Source organism: Gracilinanus agilis, chromosome 1 (assembly GCF_016433145.1).
Source record: "Gracilinanus agilis isolate LMUSP501 chromosome 1, AgileGrace, whole genome shotgun sequence".
Taxonomy (NCBI): Eukaryota; Metazoa; Chordata; class Mammalia; order Didelphimorphia; family Didelphidae; genus Gracilinanus; species Gracilinanus agilis.
In genome coordinates, this window is record NC_058130.1 from 47,701,653 (window position 1) to 47,728,099 (window position 26,447).

Consider the following 26,447-nt stretch of genomic DNA (forward strand, 5'->3'; position numbering starts at 1 on the left):
AATTCACTCACAGCCTATCTAGTGGAATTTTTTAGAGAAGGATAAAATAGAGTGAAAGCATTTAAAATTATGGCCATGAGCCAGAGATGAGTGTCTTTGTCAAGAAACACTCTAGGTTTCTCCTAGTGAAGTCATCAGTCAACAAGCATTTACTGAGTGCTTATTATATTCTAAGAACTGTGCTAAGAGTTAGGTTTACAAAGAAAGGCAAAAAATATGCTGCCATCCTCCTCCATACATGACCTTGCCAAGTCATGCCTGGACTTTAAAAATTCTTTAAACCATCCACTGTCCTTGTTCTATTATCAAAACACATAGCTAAGATTCTTTCATAAAATAAACATGAATCCTCTGCTTTGTCTCTCCCATAGGGTGGTTTTGAGAATCCTTTGGGAAAAGGTCTGTAAAAGTGCTTTGAGAACAAAAAATCCCTTATGAATATTATGTTTTGCTCTGTTCTAAGGGATACTCTGTTGATCATGAGTTTCCCTGTCGGATCCCCTCTTTACTTACTTGTTTATAATTTGGTAAAATAAGCAATTGTTTGTCTTATAAACAGAGATATGGAACACTATGGGGAAGGATTTGGTTGTTTCAATTATCCCAAAAGGACAGACCTAAAATACATGGGTAGAAGTTGCTAAACGACAAATTTGAGCATGATAGAATAAACTTAAGAACAAGAGAAATACAAAAGTGGAAGGAGATTGTCTTGGGAAGGAGTCAGCTTCCTCTCATTCTAGATATGGAAGCAGAGACTGGAAGACCACTTTTCAGATATGATGTAAATAGGATTCATGTTCAAGTACAGTTTGAACTAAGATGGCCTCTGAGATTCTGTGAATCTGGTTCAGTTCTGTGCGGATAGTTAGTCTGGAAGTATATAGTTTGAAAGGCAAACTTGAGAGAAGGGTACATGACAGTGTATTTTTAATAAAAGGAGAAAAAATTATGGTGGTTTGCATTTAAGGAGTTCAAGTGGCCTCATGTCAATAATCCATAGAAGTGAACACATTTGAATTAGGGAAGACTTTTTATTAGCTGTCACTTTCTCTTCTTGCCCAATATGGGGCATAAAATCAGGAATTAAAATTTTCACTCATTTGATTCAAGAATTTAAACCATTTCATTGGGAGAGATCTTGCTTTGTCCTTAAATTATTTATTAGGTGTGAAAAAGCACTCCTTTAACATAGAGGATTCTTGGGACACTGAGATTTTAAGTGACCTACTGGTATGTATGATCTTAATGAAAACCTATGTTTTAGAGCCTGGTCTTCCCAGCCTTTCTTTTTCTTCTTTTCTTGTTTAAATTAGATTTTATCCCTAATTATATATAGAAACATTTCTTAACATTTTTTTTGATATTTTGCAATCCAAATTCTCTCTCTCCCTTCCTTCCCTGATACCAAGTAATCTGATATATATTATATATGTGTTATCATGCTATGCATATTTCCATATTCATCGTGTTGTAAAAGAAGACATATTGCACATATAAGAAGAAACTCATGAAGAAAATAAAGTGAAAAATGGAATACGTTGATCTGTATCCAGATTCCATCAGTTCTTCTATGGTGGTAGATAGCTTTTTTCAAAATGGATTCCTTAGAATTGTCTTAGTTCTTTGCATTTTTGCTGATAATAGCTTACTCATTTATAGTTGATTGTTGCGCAGTATTGTTGTTATTCTGTACAATGTTCTCCTGGTTCTGCTTACTTTACTTTGCATCAATTCATCTGAGTCTTTCCAGTCTTTTCTAAACTTGTCCTATTAATTTTCTTATGGCATAATAGGATTCCATTACAGTCATATATCACAACTTGTTCATTTCTTTCCAGACTGATGAACATCCCCTCAGTTTCCAGTTCTTTGCCACCACAAAAACATTTCTCTGTTTCTAAAAATGATTTTTTTCCTCTAGGATGGCATAGTGGCTTGTCTGCAGAATACCATTTCAGCCCCCAAGTTTTCATGTGTTCAAAGGGCTTAATTCATAAAGGCCTTTGAATCCTAATATTTATAGATTTACAGTACTGGAAAGTTGTTTAGAGATCATCAAGCCCAATCCTCTTACTTTACAGGTCAATAAACTGAGGGTCAGATAGTATGCAAGGTCTCAATGCCTTATACCCAATAATTACTGAAATGCCTGCATCAAATAACAAGAGGCGATAGGAATCCAGGTCAGTATTTTTTCTACTCTCTCATGCTTGTACACCCCCTTAACCCCTCTCTTATTATTCCACCTAGGCTGAAGATACCCGGATGCAAGAGATCATGAAGCTGGCTCATGAGTTTTTACAGAATTTCTGTGCTGGTAATCAGCAGAATCAGGCACTCCTCCACAAGCACATAAACCTCTTTCTGAATCCTGGGGTAAGGATCAGTGACCACTTGGAGCCTTAGAGGAAAATGTCTCAAAGCAAGAAAGACAGCTTGTCTTAGAAAATGTTGTTCTTCTTGGGTCTAGAGTTGAACTGGTCTAGATGAGTATCCTGGAATCCCAATTAGAAGCCATAGATGTCAACTGGCATACCATGAAAGGGGAATGGGAAAGAAAAGTGTATCAAGGGCAGAATGAGTTGAGAAATATTGGCAGGATTAAAGAGACTAGCTAAATTTTTTCAAATATTAATCCTCCCTCCAAAAAAAAGTTTTATTGATATCAGGGCAGCTAGGTGGCACAGTGGATAAAGTGCTCAGTCTGGAGTTAGGAAAACCAAGAGTTCAAATCCAGCCTTAGAAACTTATTGCTGTTGTGGCCCTGAGCAAATCCCTTAACCTTCATTAACCTCAGTTTCCTCATCTGTAAAAAAATAATAAAATGGGAATCATAATAGCATCTACCTCCCACGGCTGTTGGGAGGATCAAATGAGATAATAATTGTTACACCTTTAGCACAGTACATGGCACATAGTAAATACTACGTAAGTATTATCATCATCATCATTATTAATCTCTTATTTTTATATCACAGCCAGTTTTTGCTCTTTACCACACCAGCTTGGAATTGAGCCATACTTGTTAAACAAAGGAAAACTAACTTTTTCTGAATAGAGATAGGGTAACATAGTAGATGGTTTTAGAATCAGAAGGTTCAAATCCTACCTTTGATATTTGCCTTCTATAACCTTGGGCAAGTCACTTAATTTATGGGTCCCTTAGAATTTATTTACCAAGTCATAAATCTTTGAGAGGCAAAAAGGTATCAATAACCTACCTTGAATTTATTCCTCAGTGATGAACAAAACTCCCCCTGAACAGATCTTCCCCTTTACAGTCATTTTGAGCCCCTCTCTATCATTATTTAAACTCAGGTCTCAGACCCTTGCTTTCTACTCCTTTATTCCCATTTTCCTGGACTCCTTACTCCCAATGTCCTATATTAAAATTATTTCCATTGCGTGACTCCCTCTCCCCTCTCTGATTTTTACTGGCTGTCTCTCCTGCCTGGAATATGCCCTCCTTCATCATTTGTGTTTTCTGATTCCTCTGTATTCCTTCAAGAACCAGCTTGGACCTCATCTTCTACAACAAGCCTTTCCTGAGCCCCTTCAATGCTAATTCTTTCTCTGTTTGTTACAGGAAAAGGGTTGGTTTGCACTGGTCACTTTCTTCACCAATGATGTCAGAGGTTTGGTTCTAGTTTATATGCCTCTGCTACTAAGTCATTTAACTTGTATTTTCCATAGGAATTAATTAAAACCAAAACATTGGGGCAGCTAGGTAGCACAATGGATAGAGTGCCAGGCCTAGAGAAGGGAAGTCCTGGGTTCAAATCTGGACCCAGATACTTCCTAGCTTTATGACCCTGGGCAAGTCAGTTAACCGTCATTGCTTAGCCATTACTGTTCTGCCTTGGAATCAATACATAATATTGATTCTAAGGTGGAAATTAAGGGTTTAAAAAAAATCTCCAATGAGCAACAGTCCAGGTGTGAGATGTTGGCCATCTCTTATTGTTCCAGAGTTTCCCAAGCTGATGAAATGATAGATCTTTTGCGTAGGCTGTCTTTATTAGGCATTGTCCCATTTCCTGGATGCCTGGACATCCCCTGCATTCAGTTTTCTTAAATTGAGCCTTTCCTTCCCGTTTTAGATCCTGGAGGCAGTGACCATGCAGCATATTTTCATGAATAACTTCCAGCTTTGCAGTGAGATCAACGAGAGAGTCGTCCAGCACTTTGTCCATTGTATTGAAACACATGGCAGGAATGTCCAGTACATCAAATTCCTGCAAACAATTGTCAAGGCTGAAGGGAAGTTTATTAAAAAATGCCAAGACATGGTCATGGCGGAGGTGAGTGAGAGCTGCCTGTTTGTGTAGAGTCATAGCTGGAGCCAAGTAGGGGTTTTCCAGCTGACACATTCAGCTGAAGAAGCCTTTTAGTGACTAGAGAACTGTCCACAGATTCAGGGAGACCTTGGGTCAAGTCTGGCCTCTGACCCATACTGGCTCTGTGTCCCTTATCTTCTCACTGCCCCAGGGAATTGTCCAGAATTCTCTAGAAGAGGATTCTAGAGCCCTGGAATATCCCATTGAGAAAATTTCCTTATCCAGGAGCTCCCTCTAGCAAAGAAAATCTCCAGCCCTGCCCTTATCCTTATTATTATCAAACACAACAAAGTATTTAAGTGTCTCTTTGGAAGAGGCCTTCCTATTAAACAACTCCCTCTAAAGGCAGCTATTTTCCTGTGGTTAACTTTTCACCTGGGTCGTTTGCATTTTCTGTGTCCTTGGGGTACAAAGAATGCTTAATTTGGGAAGGAGATAAAACCAGCTGAGAATAAATGAGCACATATATATCCTCTTATCTTTAGGGAGGCTTGCACTGGAAGGCTGGTAACAGAACCTTCCTTCCTTTCTTTTTTAATCTTAGTAAATAGATTTCTGTAGCATTTTATTCCCCTTCAAGCTTTTGATAAAAATGTTTTTCTTCCTTTTTGTAGTTGGTTAATTCAGGAGAAGATGTCCTTGTGTTCTACAATGACAGAGCCTCCTTCCAGACTCTCATCCAGATGATGAGATCAGAGCGGGACCGAATGGATGAAAATAGCCCTCTGATGTACCATATCCATTTGGTAGAACTCTTAGCAGTGTGCACAGAGGGTAAAAATGTCTACACCGAGATCAAGTGTAACTCCCTCCTTCCTTTAGATGACATTGTCCGAGTAGTGACCCATGAGGACTGCATCCCTGAGGTGAGATTCCGCAGGGCTAGGGTCTGATGTCTTCTCCTCTCAATATGTATGGAGCTGAGATTTAAAGTGGTGAATTCTGGTTTAATGGGATGGGGAAGAGCTCTATCTTCTTAGCCAAAAAAAATTCTACAATGCCCTTTTTTAAAAACTTATGTATCCAAAGATATTCATAATAAAAATTTAAAAAACACTTATGTATTAAAAATCAGGCTTATAATCCAGTGCCAGGAAGAATTGGCCTTTGTTTTTACTCATGAGAAAAGTGGATGAACTTTTGTAGTGTGTAGGACCATAAAACTAAAGCTGGAAGAGTTTGAAGTAGAGACCTCTCAGAGGTCATATAGTCCAACACACTTATTCTACAGATATGGAAACTGGCTAAGAGCGGGCATGTAACTTGCCCAAGGTCATACAGGTGCTAGCTAGTGTGAGAGGTGAGATTTGAACTCTGGTCCTCAGACTCCCAAGACAGTACTCGTTCCACTGTACATTTCTCTTAGCTTCCCCTAGGAGTTTGATTAGCTCAAATAAGAAATTTAGTCCTTATGTTGTGTCTTTTTTTAGTCTTTTTACACATGTAATTAGTTCATCAGGTTCTATTGAATATAGCAGAGAGTGCTGACCTCAGACTCAGGAAGACCTAGGTTTGGATCCTGTCTCCAAGACTTACTCGCTGTGTGACTTGGGCAAACCATTTGCCATTTCTGACCCCTAGTTCCTCCATTTGTAAAGTAGAGATAGTAACAATACCTACTTCATAGAACTGTTATGACTGAAATGAGTAAGCATGAGTAAAACACTTGGCACATCTTAAAGTAAATGAGCTGTTGTAGAATAAACCTTTGCAATTATTAATTCACAGGCTCTTACTTAGAATTGAAAGGGGCCTTAGAAATTGTCTAGTCCAGCTCTTGAATTTTGCCCATTTTATTATACATCCATTAACTTCTAGCCTGTACAACCATTTGGCTTTTAACTACCTATTTTTCATCCTTCCAGGTTAAAATCGCATACATCAACTTTCTGAACCATTGCTATGTGGACACCGAGGTAGAAATGAAGGAGATTTATACCAGTAATCATATGTGGAAGTTATTTGAGAATTTTCTTGTTGACATCTGTAGGGTAAGAATATTAGGAAATACGTCAATTAAAGATGAAGTCTCTTTGAGAGCATGACTCTTGTTGACTCTGATCAGAATGAATCATTTGTCCTTTATCTCTCTGGCATAATAGAAAAGACTCTGACTTTTGAGTCAGAGAACCCAGGTTCAGGGCTAAGGTCTCCTTACTCCCTGTGTGACCTTGGGCAAGTGGCTTATCCTCGTGGGGCCTCAGTGTTTTCCTCTGTGAAAAGAGAGCCCTGTTGTCTTTAAGTCCCTTCCATCCCTAATCTGTGAGTCTGTGGATTGAAGTCTCCTCATCTGTTTACTTTTGCCCTCTTACCTTTTTGCTTGTGACTGGTTGTGGGTTTTATTAGTTATATTCTGGGAAGGAATCTGTCCATTTTCTTTTTTTAGCCACAACTTGTTTTCTGAGAGTGTATCTGTCATGCTTATCTAGTAAGGTTTATGGGGATCTCCCCACCTCATTAATGGTCACGAAATTCAGCCCTAGAAGAGAATTTTCTTGGACTTGGCCACTTATTTTTGTGACTTTTGTGTGTGGGAACCTGTTGCATATCTCATTTTCTGTATGTTTCTTTCTAGCTCAGCACTTAATAGATTTTCCTATATCCTTTTTGGTTTGGTGCATTGGGTGTAGTAAGCATGTCAAATGCCAAGAATATTTACTGCCTGGTGTCAGATGTGCAGACAGAAATATTAGGCCCAGAGCCTGGAAAGCACTTAGCTTACCTTGCCGTGTGCCAGAGACCTTCATTTAATAGTACTCGGCGGCTAATGTCAGAAACCTTTTAGACTTGGACTTTTTAACTCCTACCAGTTTTTCTTGTCCTTGTCCCAAACTAGCCCAGGGCCTTCAGGATGGAACAATTCATTTCCTGAATTGTTCGAAGAAGAGGCAAGGTGGAAAAGTGCAGAGTCCTGTACTTGGATTTAGAAGATTTGGATTTGAGCCCAGAATGTTCTTATTCAAGTCACTCACCTTTTCTGAGTCTCATCCATCCAACTACCACCATAATACTTTAGAGTAACATCCTCACAATTTGGTAGTGAGAATTAGAAAGATGGTGGGCATGAGAGTTTCAGTGTTAGCTCATATTGTTTAATTTGTTTCTTCTTAAACCTTAAATTCCTCATCGAGCCAAAAATCTACCAGGTACACTGACAAATGATCACTTCCTTGATTCAGTTCTTTCCTGGGCCTGGGAGTGTCCTCAAAATACACAAATCAAATTCCATTTTAAAAAATGACACATCATAGGATTTAGAAGGAGTCTTGGAGATTTGAGGGGGTAGCATAGTGTCAATTCAGTAAACATTTATCAAGCCTCTACGACATGCCAGGAGATACTAAAAGAGACAAAAGGGAGGCACGTGAGGCTTACAGTCTAATAAAAATGGCATCAGAGGAAGAACTCTAGATTTGGTCTCAGAGAACTTGGGATCTAATCAGAGATTTGTTACTTACTGCATTACCTCTCTGGATCTTAGTTCCTCCATCCATAAATTGTTCAGGGGCCAAGGTTCCCTTCCAGGTCTAAATGAGGAAACTGAGACCCACAGACCTGTTCTGATATACTCAGTACTGAGAATCAGAATTCAAATGCATCATCTTTTCTACATGCTTTTCAACTTACAGCTATACTTGCAAGAAGATTTCTCAGTCGGGGCTTATTCTTTTGGGCATTGCTTAATAAAATGAAAATCCAGCTTAATTAGAGAATTTGGGCACCTCCTTGAAGTCCATTGTGACCATAAGAACAGCCTAAAATCATAGAGGTTTTAGAACTGGAAGTGACTTGGTCCAAGGCAGTTATTGTCATTTTTAAGTAGGAAAATTACTTCCCTAAAGGTTATTTAGTTCAGCAGTTAGTGTTGATTAGCTGTAAAACCATCAGCAGTTGTGATTGTCTAGCTTTACAATTAATTTTCAAGTTTCAATACTCTCTCTAAAGCTTTCAAATTCTTTTCTTAGGCATGTAACAACACAAGTGACAGGAAACATGCCGACAATATTCTGGAGAAATACGTGACCGAGATCGTCATGAGCATTGTGACAACCTTCTTCAGCTCCCCCTTCTCTGATCAAAGCACCACCTTGCAGGTAAGAACAGCCCAAGGAGAGAGTTGGCTCCTGATATCCTTGGGGAGGAGAGCATGACCCAAGTTAAGGGCACCTGGCAGGATCACAGGAGGTAGGACTAGAATAGCCCCAGGGAAAAGGGTGAAGATGAAACCAGAATGAGCTGCCAGGACATGCAGGGAACATCCAAAATTACGTATTCCAAATCTGTGAACGTGGAGCGTTTCCTCCCCTTTTAGGTGGCTCATAGCCCTTTTATTCATCCTTCCTTATGATTCACAATTCAATCCAGTCAGCAGGGTTTTATAAAGTACCTACTATGCTACTTATAATCATGCCTTGCGGCAACTCGCTAAATCTAGAAATTGTAGAGGTGCAAAGCTGTGCATTTTTAGAGGTTTTTTCCTCAGGGCAAATTCTCTCCAACAGTGAAATTACTAAAGTTGGGGAGCAGAAGATTAGGGGGATGTTTGAGGTACTGCACTGGGAATACACTAACAAAAATGGAAGTCTGTCCTCAAGAAATTGACATTCTGCAGTGGAGATTTAAATGGTAGCATTAACTTTAATAATGTTCTTATTTAAGTCACTGACCTTTCTGAGCCTCCTCCATCCAACTACCACCATAATACTTAAGAGTAACATCCTCACAGTTTGGTTGTGAGAACCAGAGAGATGATGGGCATGAGTGTATGTTCTCAGTATTAGTTCTTATTATTTAATTTGTTTCCCCTTAAACCTTTTATATCCCTCACTGAGCCAAAAAAAAAAAAAAAACAAACCAAAAAACCTAGCAGGTACACTGATAAATAATTACTTTCTTGATTCAGTTATTTGTGCTAGTTAATGTAACTCTGGGAGTTACAGTGAGTCACACAGTAAGCATTTATTGGATACTTATTATGTGCTGGATACTACTAACCAAAAAGAGCAATTATTGGAGAGGAGGGAAAGCTATTCGCTCTAGTGTTCCCTTTTGCTAATAAAGGCAGCAGCCAAGAAACGCCGGACAGGAGAGAGAAGACACTTAGGACCATGCTCAGTAGGCTGGGTTTATCTAAATTTCCCTCTGATGGTGAGAAACACATGGCAAAATGATGCCTGTCACTTTGTTCTGGGAATTTTAAGCAGCTTGCTTATTCCAGAGAAATAGAAATAGCTTTCTGTTTACCTCAGGGATGCCTGGAAAATACAGTGGGTCAGCAATGTGATTTACAAGTCTCTACTTGACAGCCTTTAGAATCCAGCTCGCACATATTAGTAAAGGCCAGATTTGTCCCACCCAATACACGGCTTCTTTCCTGATCGGCCAGCTCTGAAAATGACTCCTTAGCGACAATATTTCAGGTGTTTTGCTTGTGATTTAAAGGGTCGGTTCACCGTGGCGGTGCTGGAGTCCATGTAAACTGTAGAACAGATCATTCCATTGGACTCTCTTAGAAACTGTCAACACACTTGACTACTTTATTACATTTATTTGGACATTCTTCCCTCTTAGTCACCAGCCTGTCAACCTCTACCTTGCAGAAATCTTAGAATTTACTATATTTTCTACTGGTTAGACAAATGGAACATCCATAAAAGCAGTGCTTTAACTGGAAAGCAGGAGGCTAAGGCCAAATGGAATTGTTAAAAGAGACCTGGATTTGGAGTCAGCAATAACAAGGATCAAATGCTAGCTCTTATATTTACTAGCTGTATGACTGAGGCCTCAACAAGTCTTTCTCTCATAGCCTTTACTATTTAGTTGATGTTTTATCTATCGCTTGAACTATGTTTTAATTTTCTTTAGTTATACTCTTGAACCTCAGTTTCCAGATCTGAAAAATGGAGCTAAAAATACTTATGGTTCTTACCATTGTCAGGAAAAAGAATAATGCACTTATCTAGCTCCTACTGTGTACAAGCAGAAAGCCTCTGGAGAGTTGTAATAAGGGTGCTCTCTGATGTAGCTAAATATCTTATTTGGTTCACAAAGGGTTGTTGTGAAGATCAAAAGAGTTAAGGACATCATTTTTATTTTTATTTTTAAGACCCTTATCTTGTCTTAAAATCAATACCGAGTATTGGTTCCAAGGCAGATCAGTAAGTATTGGGCAATTAGGGTTAAGAGACTTGCCCAGGGTCACACAGCTAGGAAGTATCTGAGGTCAGATTTGAAGCCAGGACTCCCATCTCCAATCTTGGCTCCCCATCCATTGGGCCACCCAGCTGCCCCATGAACACCATTTTAAATGCAGATGTATAGGATTTTTTTAAATGGTAGTCTTTGTAATTTGCATAGTGCTTATTATCTATTATTTAAGCAAAAAATAGCTTTATTTTGTGGATTAAATGTTTTGCACGTATGACTCCCCTACTAAATTTTAAATCGCTGGAGAACAAGAACTATCTCCCACAGATCGATATAGAGAAGATACTTAAATCCATATTTCTCTTCAGATTAGTGCTTTGCTTCTGAACAATCAAAAGGCACAACGATAGCAGCTGGTGGCACACTGGATGGAACACTGGATCAATAGTCTGGAAAACGAGTACAAATCCAGCCTCAGCTAATTAGCTGTATGATCCTGGGCAAGTCACTTAACCTTTCTTTGCCTCAGTTTCTTCATCCAAAAAAGGAGAATAATAATAGCACATACCCTCCCAGCACTATGTGAGGATCAAATGAAATATTCGTAAAGTACTTTCTCAAATTTAAGGCACCGATTAAATGCTAGTTATTGTTGCTACTGTTGACTCTCATTTGAAATTTGTGTAACTCCTTGGGCTCTTGTCCCTTCTATCCCAGATGGTGTTAAAAAATAAGCAAGAAGAATTGACTGTTAAATGATGTTAAGCCTTTATGAAGATAAAGATCAGATTTTTTTCCATGCCAGCATTTACAGGAAGGCCTGAGTTTTTTTAGTAACCTCAATTTTCTCACCACAGACATCTTTATTAGAATTAAAAGGCTGTTTGTTCAGTTGCCTGGATCACCTCTTCTCCCCTCCCCAATGCCTTGCAGAACATTTGGCTGGTAATTTTTATTAAGCTCAATTAGTTTTTTAACTGTGTGAACTGAGAACATGAAATTGTGGGGAGTAGATCCTTCATCATTGTCAGAGATTCTTGCTTCAAAGAATCAGAGTTGATGAAATGAAGCATTTTAGTACAGATAGTTCAAGACTTGAAGTCATTTTACCCTCTGAAGATATTTTGATGTTCATTGGTCAAGGGAAAGCTTGCGCTCTTCTCGCTATAGGATGTGATTGGTCTTTTGCCTACTTTTTAGTGGAAAATAATACCATTACATAGGCAACTTGGTTCATTATCTCTGCTATCTTTGCACACTATATTATAACATATTCTTTCAACTGGGCCAGGTCCGGAGCTGGGGGCTAGGGCACTTCTAGAAAGTCAGAACTCAGCATTCCTTTGTTTATGACCCAATTTTTTTCTCACCCCCTCTACCTAATCTTCCAACTAAACTTTATTTCTCTTTCCTTTTCTGAGGGTTTTTTTGTAGACAGCTGTAGGCAGAAAACTTCGGTTTTATGCTCTGGCTTAAGGGAATTCTATGATTTCTTCCTTACTATTTCTAATGACTCCAAAAAACTCTTGTTGATCCCCCTGTTCATCTGATCTCTTCCCTCTTTTTCCCTGGATTACTTCTTGTTTGAACTGTGGACAAAGAGGGCCTCTCTTGAGGAGTCAGATTAAATACTCTTCCTGAAGTTGGATAGAAGAGACATCCTGAGGCATTTTAGTTATTGCTAAAGAACATTCAACTGGGTATGAGGAGAGTTGATTCACTGTTTGTTTGAGGGAGTGAAACGCAGCTTTTCATGATCTTTTTCCTCCTTTTTCCCCCCCTTTAGACTCGTCAGCCAGTCTTTGTACAGCTGCTACAGGGAGTGTTCAGGGTTTATCACTGCAACTGGCTGATGCCAAGCCAGAAAGCCTCCGTTGAGAGTTGTATAAGGGTGCTCTCTGATGTAGGTAAGAAACCTGATAGTTGACTGTTTCTAATGTAACCAAAGTGTGTTTTATGTTTAAAGAAGGCATGAATGGGTGGAAAGTCCCTCTAGTCTAGTCTATAAAGTATTAGACATGGAATTAGTAAATCTAGGATGGAATCCCGCTTCAGACATTTACTAGCTATATGATCATGGGCAAATCATTTCATCTCACTGATCCCGAGTTTCTTTGTTGCTTTAAAAATCATTTAAAAATAAACATTAATAGTAATTGTGCTATGAGAAGTATACTTTGAAAACGTTAAAGTGGAACTGTTACAACTGAGTTCCTTCTTCTCTTTTTGTCCCAATCCCCCAATACTGTGCTCTTCAAAATGGAATGCAAAAGTCACTGTGCCTCCTCCTCCATTGGCCTGCAAAAATAATACCAGTCTCACTTATTTTTATCCAAAGTGCTACATGGTCATCAATGGTCTGCTTGTTTTCTCTGAAGTATCAGGCTAAGAAAATTGATCATCTATCTATGGTTCTCCACAGTCAGAATGTCTCGTGCACATCCAGTCAAAAAGGAATAGTAAGGTACCCAGATGGGTGCTTGCTCCTTTTTGAGAATGCTAGAGAAGAATCCATATAATTTTCATTTGAATCTGGTGTGCGTGTTTATGTGTTACTACAACTCTACGTCTTTTCTTTGGTTCTAGATCTGTGTATTTTGATTTTCATCTCCTTACGGAGCAAGAAGTCCAATTTTGAAAGTGCTTACAGAAATATGTACATAGCAAGAGAAAAGAAGCCTCTAATTCTGAGTCCTTCCTGGCTAGGGTTTAATAATCTTGCTAATATGATCTCATAGAAGGACATTGATGGAACCCTAAGAAGCCCCTAGAAGAGAAGAGTTTGGGAAGGACATCTTAATTGACCTTTAGTGTTTGATGGCTGTCTCGAGGACCAGAGATCAAACTTGCTCTTTTTTAACCCAAGAGAGTAGAATTTGTTACAATATAGAAGTGACAGAGAGGAAAATTACAGTCTTGATATTCAGAAAACCCATTTCACCATTTGGTTAAGTGGAAGGGGATGATTGAGGAGATAGCAGTGTCTGCCTTGTTGAGGTCTTTAAGCCAAGCCCAGTTGACCACTTATCGAGTATGTTGTACTTCTTTCAGTAAGGGTTGGATTGGAAGACTGCCGAGGACCTTTCCAACAGTGAAATTCTGTGATGCGAAATTGCTCCATATTTAATATGAATCATTTTCAGCTTGATTTTGAGTAAGCCACTTGTCTAACCAGTGCTTTCTACAAGTGCTTTAGAAGGTGAAAGCTTGCCTCAGCATTCAAAGTACATTTTTAAAAGTAACAAAAGATGGTGAAGCCTTTAATATTTGTGTATGTTTGAGCTTTGTAATATAAATATAGTTAATCTCAGAATCAAGAAGACATGAGTTCAAATCCCACCTCTGACACATACCAGCTGTATAGTCCTGGGCAAGTCATTAACCTTTGAGTGCCCCCAGGAAACCCAGGAGCTCCAAAAGGGAACAAGCAAGTGTTGAAAAGAGATGAGGGGATGAGAGTCTTTTGCCTTTTCTTCTTTCTGTCCTCCCTCCACCTCCATCTATTTTGTTGCATTAAACTTTCCAGAAGCACATGAGATGAGTGCTAGCCTTTTTTCTACCAATTGCCCTTTGTCACTGGAAGCCCAAATTATTCTTGTCTACTCTCTTTTAAATTGAGAAATCCAGTTTTGAATGTACTTACACAATAACTCTACATGGACTTCTCTACCATCCTTAATGAATGGCTTTAAACATTTTGGAGACTGTGAGCTCACAAAAGTCATGTTCAATTTCAAACTCTGTGGGAAGAGCACTACCTAAGAGTTTTACAGAATGGAAAGCTCAAAGTTTGCAAGAATTTCTTTTTCTTTTTCTTTTTAATCCACGTGTGGTCTCAATTATCTATGCTGAGATGATGCAGAATGGCATGCAATCTAAAAGTAAAAATGCCCTTTCAGAGATGAAATGAGAACAATTATTTTTAGATTACCAAAGGTTTACCTTCCCAATTGTGATTTGTTTGGACCTTTGATATTTAGCCTAATATAATGGAAGGAGCTCTCGATGTAGCATCAGAAGTCCTCAGTTCAAGTCCCAGTTCTAAGGCAGGTGAGAGAGACATAGGTTGGAATCTCACCTCTAACATTTTATTAGCCTTTTGAACATTAACCCCTCTGATTTTCAAGTTGTCTTATCTGTAAAATGGGATAATAATACTTACAGTAAGTACCTCAAAGGGTTGTTTTGAGGATTAAATGTGGTAACAGGACAAGTGCTTTGCAAAACTTAAAATCCTATATAAATGTCAACTTTTTTTGTAATTTTTTTGTAATTTGTAATTTTATAATTATTTTGTAATTATCGTTCACTTATTTTTGTGAACTTGGATAAGTCACCTCTACACCTCAGTTTTTTCTTCTGTAAAATGAGGGGATTAGATTGGGGCTCTCTAAGGTTCCATTTACCTCTGCATCTTACAGCAGTTCACATTAACTAATAGCAGAATAAAGGCAAGCCAACATGATACCATGAATAATGGAGTTTATACATATACATACATATAAAATAGAAAAAATAAATAGAGCTATCAGTTTCATAACTCTTGAAGATTTGCAAAGTGCTTCATAGATATTATCTCGTTTGATCCTCATACCTACAACCAGGTACCAATTAATATAAATGATGAACCCTGTGAAGTGATCTCATTCATTCGTTCATATTTATTTTCAATCTTCAGAGTTAATAATGATGTAAAATATGGTCATTGGGTCCAGACCAATGAAAATTTGCAAAGTGAATTCAAATAATGCAACCACTGAAGGGGGATTCATTATTCATACTAATCAGGTCATGTGTGCGTGCATGAGTGTGAGTGTGTGAGTGTATGTGAAGGGAAAGAGATATTTAGATAGATATAGATATTTAGATAAACATATGAGAGAAACTAATTATAAGTCTTTCTTGTGGTAGAAGATAGAAATAGAAAGGTTATAGAGAAATGGATGATAGATGGATATATAGATAGAGATGGATAGAGATAGAAATAGATGGATGGATGGATAGATAGATAGACAGACAGACAGAGAGATAGTTGCAAACAGATCAATTTGATAACCGCCAAGGAATGCTTAGAATTTACCTTCTCTTCCAGCTAAAAGCCGGGCAATCGCCATTCCTGTGGACTTGGACAGCCAGGTCAACAATCTGTTCCTGAAGTCACACAACATTGTGCAGAAAACTGCCATGAACTGGCGGCTGTCAGCAAGAAATGCTGCTCGCAGGGACTCTGTCCTCGCCGCTTCCCGTGATTACAGGAACATCATTGAAAGATTGCAGGTGATGGTCTGGTGTTGGTATGGTCTCCCATGTGCACTCTTTGGGTTTGACCCAGAGTATGGGATCACTCCAAAAGAAAATAAAGGAATTTTAAGTTGTGAGCTTTGGAGATAAACTTTCATATTGGGAGAGGAGTAGGAAATCATTTAGGAAAACGGTGACCTAAACCCCAGAAAATCAAACTGCCAATGTCCTTCGAGGGTAACGATTGCTTTAGCAGTTCTTAACTGGGAGTCACAGTGGTCCATGGATAGATTTCGGGGTGGGGGGGTGCTATGAACCTGGATGGGGAAAAATGCATCTTTATTTTCACTAACCTCTGATTAAAATTGAGCATTTCCTTCCATTATGAATGTAGGGCACAAACATTATTGAGAGGGGGTTCATAGGCTTCACGAGAGGTCCACAACACAGATTAAGGAGCCTTATAGAGAGTGTGAACCAGCTCTTGTTAGGAAGCAGAGCTCTCAGAGTAGAAGGCATTGGGGTTTTGTTTTTGTCACCCTGGCAAGGCTGCCTCATTCCCTCAGCAGTTCCTCACAGATACCTAATGAAGGCATTTAGCTTCTAGAACAGACAGATGCCCCCAGTGATTCCCTGACTTCCAGAAGATGTTAACTTGAGGCAACTAAGTAGGTTCTAAGCACTTCTTAGCTGTGTATTCCTAGACAACTCACTTAACCCTAATTGCCTAGTCCATATCACTCTTCTGTCTTAGAATTGATACTAAGAAGATAAGTCTTTTTTTAAAAGTTAACTCCTTTCAAATTTGAGATTCTCATATAAGAAACTTATACTTCAGGTCTCTCACAATGGCATCTTTAGGGTGGCCTAGGTCCTTTACTACTTGAGTTGCTTTGAGAAAGTCACTTTTCCTCTCATATCCTCAGTTTCCTCATGGATAAAATGACAGTTGTTCAGCCTAGCTTCAAGCTCATAAAGTAGATTTAGACACGTAACTCAGGAGATTGTCAAAGCAAATTCTTGAGGGATCTCCACTGACAATAAGATGGAAGTCTTCCATGAATCTGGCTGAATTGGCAAATATATTTAATCCTGTGGATGCTGAGAAATAGTTTCAAAGCATTTTATGTTTATTTTTTAAACCCTTACCTACTATCTTAGAATCAGCACCATGTATTGGCTCTAAGGCAGAAAAGCAGTGAGGGATAGATAGGCAGTTGGGTTAAATGACTTGCTGAGGGTGACACAGCCAAGACATATCTAAGGTCAGATTTGAACCTAGGACCTCCATCTCCAATCCTGGTTCTCTCTCCACTGAGTCACCTAACTGCCCCTCCACCCTTGCCCAAAGCATTTTCTAAGGTGTTTTCTCTACATTATTACATTTTGGAAGATGTGCTACTAAGCAGGAGTCAGTATAATCTGGGTTCATTCAAGGGTTCTCCTGGATCCACAGAGATCCTAAAGAATTCTGGATGGAAATCACTGGCTTCTGCCAAACATCATTAGACATCACAAACTTTAGGTGTTTGTGTAGTCACTGAATTGGCATTTCGTACCCACTTAATTAGTTTTGTTTGTTCAAATGGAACAGTAATCCAATTTTTCATGCCAGTTATATAAAGTTTAATAGTTTGTAAAGTCTCTTACTTGCATGATCTTATTTGAGCTTCACAGCAATTCCAGGAGTGTAGCTATGGCAGAGACTGTTCTACTCATTTTATAGTTGAGGAAATGGGCTCAGAGAGATGAAGTGACTTGTTACTAGTCACACAGTTTTCCCTGAATCATTTTCCAACTTGTCCCAACTCTTTGTGACCCCATGTAGCATTTTCTTGGGAGAAATGCTGGAGTGGTTTGCCATTTCCTACATTAGCTCATTTTATAGATAAGGAAACTGAGACAAACTGGGTGGGTTGAATGACTTGTCCAGTGTCACATAGCTAATAAGTTTCTGAGACCAGATTTGAACTCAGGAAGATGAGTGCTGGTGCTGTGGGACTCTAGCCACTGCACCACCTAGCTCAGATCAAAGGTAGATTTGACCCCAAGTCTTCTTGACTTCCAAGAACTGCAGCCTATATACGCCATACTTCTTAAGCTCTGTACAATTCTTTATAGCTATCTAATTCGCTATTACTCTAGATTCAATAAATATCACTCTGTGTGTGTATGTTTTCCTTAGAAATGAATATCTAGGAGTTTTCCTGTCTTAAAAAGACTGAGCCTAGAGTCTGTTCTCTGTTTCAGTACAGTCTGTCCTCGTCTTAGACATCCTGGCTTTAGGTTGGTCCTAAGTCGCCATCCTGGAAAAGAGGCATGCACACTGGTGGAAGGAGCACATCCCCTCATCTGTTCTCTGCTGTTTGCTTTTCACATCTTTTTTGCGGTGTTTGACTTAGCTGCCCTTTCACAGTTTTCTCTGTTTTCCTTTTCTACAGCAGTGTGTTTTGTATTTGAAGACCATCATGCTATCAGGGTACATCTATTTAGCATGTTGATACGGCATGTTCATTCGTTTGTGTTTTCATGTAACCGTAACATGGAATGCATTGTTGGCTTAAAAGACTCCATTTCCTTAGAAGGCTGGGTGGTGGGAAGTTTGCATTTCAAAGACTAGCACTTCCCATGAGGATGGAGGGTGGGGATGAAGTATCATGTTAGAAGTGGAATTCATGAGTTGATGGGACAGATTCATAGTATGCCAAACTACTTATGGATGGACTCAACTTTTCTGGCTGCTAAAACTTAGTCTCCATCCTTTGCTGTTAACACGACTTGCTGTTGCCTTCCAGGATATAGTTTCTGCATTAGAAGACCGTTTACGGCCCCTTGTCCAGGCAGAGTTGTCCGTGCTCGTGGATGTCCTCCATCGACCAGAACTGCTTTTCCCAGAGAACACAGATGCCCGAAGAAAATGTGAAAGCGGAGGCTTTATCTGCAAGTAAGTTGCTCCTGTCTCCCTCCAGAGTGGTATGAGCTCTACTTCCCCATGACACCAGTCAGGAATGCCTACTGGGTGAAGTCCCTAATTCAAGAGCCCTGGAGACTTATCATGGAAGGGATTTTTTGCTTGATTAACGGAAGGGAGATGTACATCCCTTGCCTTGAAAACATTGACTGCCTTTAACTAGAGTCACCTTCCTAAAGTGAGATTGGGAGAACTGAGTGGCTTAAGGAAAACCCTAATGGTTGCAACCATTGTGGGTAATTTGCTCCTGATTTTAGTGATAAAGCTTTTTTCCCCCTTAATTATTATACCCCATTTTTCTCCCATTACTTTATAGTATCTCTTTGTCAAAGACATAAGCTGTAGGAGAATCGTAGGAATGTGAGCACTAATATAGAGATTTTTGTGCTCACTAAATGCTTCTCCTCCTACCCATTCCCACCTCATCTATAAGAGGATGATATTTTGGATGAGAGACAAGTGTAGGTTCTCCACAATTAATCAAGCAAAAAACATTTTATGTGTAAATATACATCTATATTAAATGCACATATATTAACTAAAATATAAACAGAAAATATATTTATCCTGTGCCATTTGTGTGCCAGGCCCTGTGCTGGACTCTTGGAGTTTTTCTTTTACTGGAATTGTAGATTGAGTGGATTTCAGAAATGACTGGTAGTATTGAGATTACAAAGGGTTATTGGTGAAGAACTTCCTTCATCATTTACAGATCGGCTACTGGTCTGCAATTTATAGTCTTAGAGCATTTCCTGGGACACTCAGACCTTAAATGACTTTCCCAGGGTCACACAGCTGGGAGATTAGATCTGAACCCAGGTCTTCCTAATGACTGCCTCTCAAGCACTGGACTCTGGGGATACAAGGACAAAAATGGAAGAGGCTCTGCCTCCTGGAGCTTGCATTCCATCAGGAAGTACACCGAGCATCTTCACGTGATTCCTTCCTCACCTGCATTAATTTAATTCAAGCATCATTCTGAAATATGGGGGTAGTCATGTTGCCTAAATCAATCTTGTTTAAAGGGATCTTAGGGGATTGATTTTTCCTGCTTATAAAACACATATTGGTAACCTCTTTAAGCAAAAAGACCTGGCACACAGCAGGCACATAATAAATACTTGGGGGGAGAATCTGATCCTTCACCAGCAGGTATCCTGGAGTCTTACCTATCGCTTCTCCCCATCCACCAGCAGGTGTCACTTTTGAGATGTAGATGAGGTGGTGAGCCAGCCAGAGGGTACTGGATCAGGATTCCTGAGTGCAGGACATTTGGTCCAGCCTCCTTGGCCCTTGGACCAGTTATCCTGAGATGCTGAGAAGATGTTGGGCTTGAAAGATGGCGGCAGAGAATAAAAGCATTCCTTCTCTTCTGCTTTTCAGGTTAATAAAACATACCAAACAGCTGCTAGAAGAAAATGAAGAAAAACTTTGTATCAAAGTGTTACAAACACTCAGGGAAATGATGACCAAAGATAGAGGCTATGGAGAAAAGGTACTTGGCATTTATTTTCTTTCAGCAGCATTTCACCATTTCGTTAAGGGAACCTGAAAAGGAGAGGGGAGGAGAGGAAGGGAAGAAATTCTATTTGAACACAGATTGCAAGTATTGACTGTTTCAAAATAAATAAGCAAAACTTTCCTCTAAAAATTTATTGAGGAAATTGACTTTTCAGAGTCCCTAGTTTTGGTTTTGAACTCAACCACCAGCTTGCCAACATGCTTTCCAGAATAGGATTTTGTCTCATTTGAGCCTTTAATAAGCCAATTATAAACATTTTCTCCTTATAGGCTGCTCACCTCGTGATATCATGTTCTTTTCAAAGAAAATGATTACCAACATTTTGTATGTCTTGCTTTTAGCTTATATTTAAATTCCAAATGAAAAATTTGTGTGTGTGTGTGTGTGTAGAGGGGGACAGAGTGAAGCATGTATGAGTGTGTATGTGTTCAAAGCATGTGTGTATTCAGGCATGTTAGGTTCCAGATAGACAAACTACATTTCTTTTGATGACTTGTTACAAATGTTTTCCGATGACCAAAAAGTCTCTGATTTTAAAATTGGAAGCCTTCCTGCCCATTTAGCCTGATTTTGAATGAAGACCATTCCGAATCCTTAATATCTAATAAATACTCGGTGTGTTGGGAACTGTTCACCTCTTGCCCCATCTCCATAGAAAACAAAACCAAATCAGTCTTGTATCCTCCCCCTCAGCCCCCCAACTCCAGGCAAAACATAAAAATCACGGCACCATAACAGGAGAGAATTAAAACCCCATTAACGCTTTTCCATGGCTTCCCTGTGAATTGTACTTCTCATTCATTTGTTCATTTGTTTTGGCCACATTTTGGCAGATTTAATAGCAATCATTACACCAAGATTTAATTATTTTTATTTTTAATAATAATAATAATAATAATAATGTAATAACAATTTAACAATAATTTAATAATAGTCATTATGCCAAGATTACTGACAGCAAAATATACAAAATAAACTAAAACTCATTTACTAAAACTCTGAGGTGTAGTTTAAAATAAATATAATCAGATTCAATGGAATTTTTACTCCTTTGGTTTTTTTAAGTTGGAATGTCTTTTGATAGTCAAAGGGGGGACTTTAATTAGCAGAAAAGTAGAGTGACCTTCAGAAATGATAGCTAAGTTTACAGAAAGTCAGAGGAAGGTATGTCAGTCACTTTTTTTTCTTTTATAACATTGCAAAGTTTATGGATTCCAGAGCCAAAACAAGATTTCAAAATGTTTTACAAAGCAGGCAGCCAGGTAGCTCAGTGGATGGAGATCCAAACTGGAAGATGGAAGGTCCTGGGCTCAGATCTGGTCTCAGACACTTCCTAGCAGGGCGGCCCTAGACGAGTCACTTAATCCCCATTGTCTAGCCCTTGCTGTTCTTCTGCTTTAAAAGCAATATATAGTATTGCTTCTAAGATGAAAGGTAAGGATTAAAAAAAATTAAAAAATAAAACATTTGACATGAAATGGCAAATTGTATGGCAAGATAAAATTTGTATCATAGAAAGGAATTCATTGAGGGCAGCTTTTAAACATTCATAGTCCTACAGGAACTTTCCTAAATCTTAATTAAAACACCTGTGAGAAATACCATATAGCTAGCTTTTAAAGTATACATGTCATGTCTACACACAGATATGCCTTGACATAAGACAGACCAACCTAAGAAAATTATGAACTTAACATTAATTAGCAATTATACACCTTACATGAAGACTCAAAAGTTTTTTCAAAAAAATATATGTTTCTTTAGTGATTTAAAATCTGATATTATTACTGGATATTTTTGATATATTGATATATTACAGGAAATTCCTGAGAAATGTGTCTGTCTTTAAAAGAGAGGAACTAAGATATTTATGGGAATATTTACATAACTATATTAATAATAATAAGTGACAGAGTTTCTCTAAAGTTTGACATTCTGGCCATTTTCTACATTTCAATCAAACAATGAGCATTTATTAAATGCTTAATATATGCCAGGCATTGAGTCCTGTACATTATCTGTTTCTGTCAATAAACAGATTAGTCATATTACTAATTACAGGCTGTATGGTTCAGTGGATAGAGGGCTTCCTTTGGAATGGGAGAATCTGGGTCCAAATATTATTGCTGGTCCTTACTACATGTGTGACCTTGAGAAAGTCTCTGCCTCTCTTAGGACCTCAGGTTCCTCATCATTTGAAATGAGAGTGCTGAAAAGGAGGACCCCTGAGATCCTTTCTGGTCCTAAATCTTTGATGCTCTCATCATTTAAAGCAAACTTCTAATGGGAAGTACTTCAACGATGACTCTGCCATAACTAGAATGCATGGCCATTTTATCCCCACCATAACCCTGGGAGGGAGAGGCTATTATTACTTCCATTTTATATATGGGGAAACTGAGTCTAAAAGGGGTTAGGTGATTTCCTCTGGGTTACATAGCTGCTTATTATCTGAGTAAAGCAGGAAGTATTAGAACTTAACTTCCTGATTTCCATCACTCTGCATTTCGCAAACTAGTTTATTAATACAACTTTGTATTTATTAAAATACTTTTTATGACCTTGAAAGTAGAATTCCTGGATTCCATATTTTCTGTCTCGCCATGTAGATCAGCATTAATTCAAGTCTTTTGTGATCATGTAGAAGATAGCAACTTGCTGTCCTTTTCGATGATCCATTAATTACAAAGGATTACCATTCCTGTCCATCCAAAAATAGTTGTCAGGTATGATAGGCGATAAGATCCTACTCATTTTAATGAGTGAAAAGGGGGAGATGGGAAAGGCACAGATTACTAAAAAAAGAAAGAGAGGCTCTTGGCCCCCACATTGATTCCATTTATTGAGTTCCAGAGACAAAAAGGATGCTCTTATGAGATTAAAGATCATCTAGTACAATTTATGGACAGTAGAAAGGGGAGCTATTATACCCACCTGATTTTTCTTGGCTTCCGTAGGAGTAGAAATTACATTCTCTTTGATGCTGGTGGGGTCACCATTGCTAAGACATCTTCTTTTTTATTGAAATTAAATCATCTCAAAGAAACAGATGAAAAGACCTATGGAAGACATTCTAAGAGGTAATGGCAGCCATCACCTCTAATACCAATAACAAACAGATAATAGCATTTCCTGTCCATCATAAATGCAGCGAAGACATTTTAGCAGTTGGAAAAATCTACTTTTCTCATCACATGTACTTTATTAAGGGAACAAAGCAAAAAACCTGGTCTGCTTTATCTCCTCTCGAGTGACCTATATTTATAGATGATGCTCCACCGTACCCATGATCTAAATGATCTGAAATGACACCAGAAAGAAAATAATCTTTTGTAACTAAGTATCTCAAAGTCGTCCATTTGGCACACATTTATAAAATGCCCAGTACGCATCTGATGCTGTGCTGGGAGTTGGCAACACAAAGACAAAAACTGAGAATCTTCCCTGCCCTCGAGGAGCTTACATTCTACTAGGGACCATTTCTACCTTTGCAATCAATAGGGAACATCACAGCCTCATGATAGTATCCCAAGAGAATTTAATTGTTATCAGGTATGATCCTTTCCAACATAGCCAGTATTGCAAAAGTTACATTATACTAAAATTGCTGAAATCAGTGCTAAAAATAACTGGATAGAAAAATTGGAATAAAAGGGGGTATATCTAACTATTATGGGATTTGTGTAAAGTACACTTCTTCCCTTGAATAGTTTCAGCTATTGTTTACAGAAAGCAACGAGGTCCCCACGTGCTCATATTATTGAACAGTGATGACTAAATCTCCCCTCCCCCCCTTTTTTTTCCCAGCTGGATGAGACATTTGTATTTCTAGCTTCCAGGTCTCTGATATGAACTTAAAATTTTACTTCATGTGTCAAAAGTTAACAGAGACTGTTGACATAAAACCTTTCAGAATTTGTAACGAAGAACACTACTGCTGGTTCTCTAGCATTCATTCTTTAAATGGGATTGATTCACTGGTTTAGGAGCTGATTAACAGTAGGAATCTTCTTCCTTCTTTTTAATCTCCTTAACTCTTTATCAGTCTTAAAAGTATCATTTGATTTTAACTTGAGCAACCTTTTCCTCTTAAACTGAATTGTTAAGTTGGATTTGGAGTCTCCGGATCTGGGATGCATTCATCCTATTGTTTCCCAGGTGACCCCATGAAAACTGAATTTGATGCCTTTTGTCCACTGTGTGTCACTCTTCAGTCCTGGTTATAGTTGACTTGTTAAGATGTAAAGTGAGAGGTTTCCCTTCCAAGTTAATGTGCATTTTCTGCCTTTCAGCTCCCATTCTTTCCCACTGCCCTCTGAAAATATGACGTTACTAATTGGGAAATTCTCCCTGACCCACAGTTGCGTTCACATTTTAGCCAACTAGCAAGCCACAGGGTGGAGTTCTTAGAACTTGGTTGGGCGATCAATGTGGTTTGACACTCAGCATGTGAACAGAGCATGACTGCATCCTGTCTATTTTGTTCCCTGGCAGATGTCACCAAGTAAGGTGACGGCATTGAAAACTGGGCTGGGGCTTTCAGGACAATTACAGCAACTCTACAGCATTCTGTTTTAACCTTTGACAGTCTCTAATAATGCCTAGAACTTGAACTGGCTCATACTATCTAGTCCTAATGCTTGTTTTCCTCCCTCTTTCTTTTTTTTTTTCTTTTTCAGCTGATTTCCATTGATGAATCGGATACTGCTGAGGTCCTCTTTTCTCTTTTAAGTGTCCCATAGTGTTGTTTCCATGCTCTTTCTCGAGTTGCCCCGTGTCCTGTCCTGTAGTCTCTCTCTGGCATTTAGCATTTTACTTTGTCTGCTCTGCCCATGACAATGAATCCTAGTATGTCATGTGTCTTCTTCATTGGTATTTCTCATGACTGGTTTGTGTGCCATCTGTAGGAAAGTCGTGTTCGTCTCAATGAGGAGAAAGCTTTGCGAAGTTGGGATATTGTTTTACTTGCTGCCCAGACATGAAACGAAATTTCTTGGTGATACTGGCCATGCATTTATGGAAGAAAAAAAAATCTTCATTGTTCAGAACAGTATTGAAGTGAAATCACTTCATTTGTACCCAAAGCACTAAACACGAAATTCTGTAAATAGACTTGGACGTGGTCTGAGGTTCAAAGGGAAAATAATTATAATAATCATAGCTAATATTCAGCACTGTGCTAAGCACTTTATTATCTCATTTAAGCCTCACTTTCTCAATAAAAGATCACTAAACAAGAGAGAAAAGTGGCAGCACAACATTATATGGAAAAAGGCAATGGAGGAATGGGCATTAACTGAAAATTACAGCTGCTTTGTTTCTGGATAGTGGAACACAAATCTCAGAGGGTGAGGATTAGAAGTGGAAGTTGGTAGCTGAAGCTTTGACCATGGAATTGATAAATATATTTTCTCTCTGACTCCCTTTCTTAGAAAACATATTATCTAGAAATTCCAAAGTACTGATTGAGCCCCTCCCAAATTCCTTAAAATTTGAATTCACTTACCTTGTCATGGCAGAACAATATTGGAGAAGGATAGCTAATTTTGGTCAGAATTTTGAATACAGATTGGATTCATGAACCAGCTCTTAAAAAAGAAAAACCAAACTTTTAAATATTTGGGAGGAATATTATTCTTCCACATCAATCAAATGGTACAAATGTAGGTCATTTATCCCAGATGAAAAATCCTTTGTGGTGTTTGAGAATTAATATAGATTTGCAAAAAGTGGGATTGGAAAAGATAAAAATGGATTTTTATCAGAATTCTTTTTCATTTTCATCCAGAAAATTAGATAAAGTTGTAGATAGTTAGCTGTCCCTTTTATGGGAAAATAACATATAATTTGAATTGGTGTTTACTTTCTTCCCCTGCCTCTTCTCCGCCAAAAAAAAAAAATCCTTCAAGACAAATTGAGATATTTTATTTACCGATGGTTCTAATGCCCACTTCCTCAGAAATCCTAAATGATAAGAAATGACCGAGCCAGTTTAAGAAGACTGACACTTGGGATTAGAGAATAGTCTTAGGATACCAGCTGATATGAACCAAGGGAAAGTGATTTACAGTGTGGTCATATAGGTCATTAGTGGCAGAGTCCAGGTCTGCGGACTTCAAATCCAATTCTCTTTCTTCTGGACAATATTCATAAATATTCTTAATTTCTAATATTGTGTAAATTTGATCTAAGGGATCACATCTTCTGGAGGTGGGGAGAAATAGAG

The 26,447-nt window shown here is 38.5% G+C and overlaps 1 protein-coding gene across 1 annotated transcript in view; it reads left to right on the forward strand.

Moving 5' to 3' along the window:
* ITPR1 (inositol 1,4,5-trisphosphate receptor type 1) overlaps positions 1-26,447 on the forward strand; it is a 405,812-nt gene that overhangs the window by 202,304 nt on the left and 177,061 nt on the right. The window contains exons 30-38 of the mRNA XM_044675941.1: positions 2,254-2,379; positions 4,104-4,304; positions 4,955-5,206; positions 6,206-6,331; positions 8,306-8,434; positions 12,274-12,394; positions 15,580-15,764; positions 18,524-18,672; positions 20,083-20,194. Coding sequence (XP_044531876.1) covers positions 2,254-2,379; positions 4,104-4,304; positions 4,955-5,206; positions 6,206-6,331; positions 8,306-8,434; positions 12,274-12,394; positions 15,580-15,764; positions 18,524-18,672; positions 20,083-20,194 — 1,401 coding nt within the window. The remainder of the gene's footprint in view (positions 1-2,253; positions 2,380-4,103; positions 4,305-4,954; positions 5,207-6,205; positions 6,332-8,305; positions 8,435-12,273; positions 12,395-15,579; positions 15,765-18,523; positions 18,673-20,082; positions 20,195-26,447) is intronic.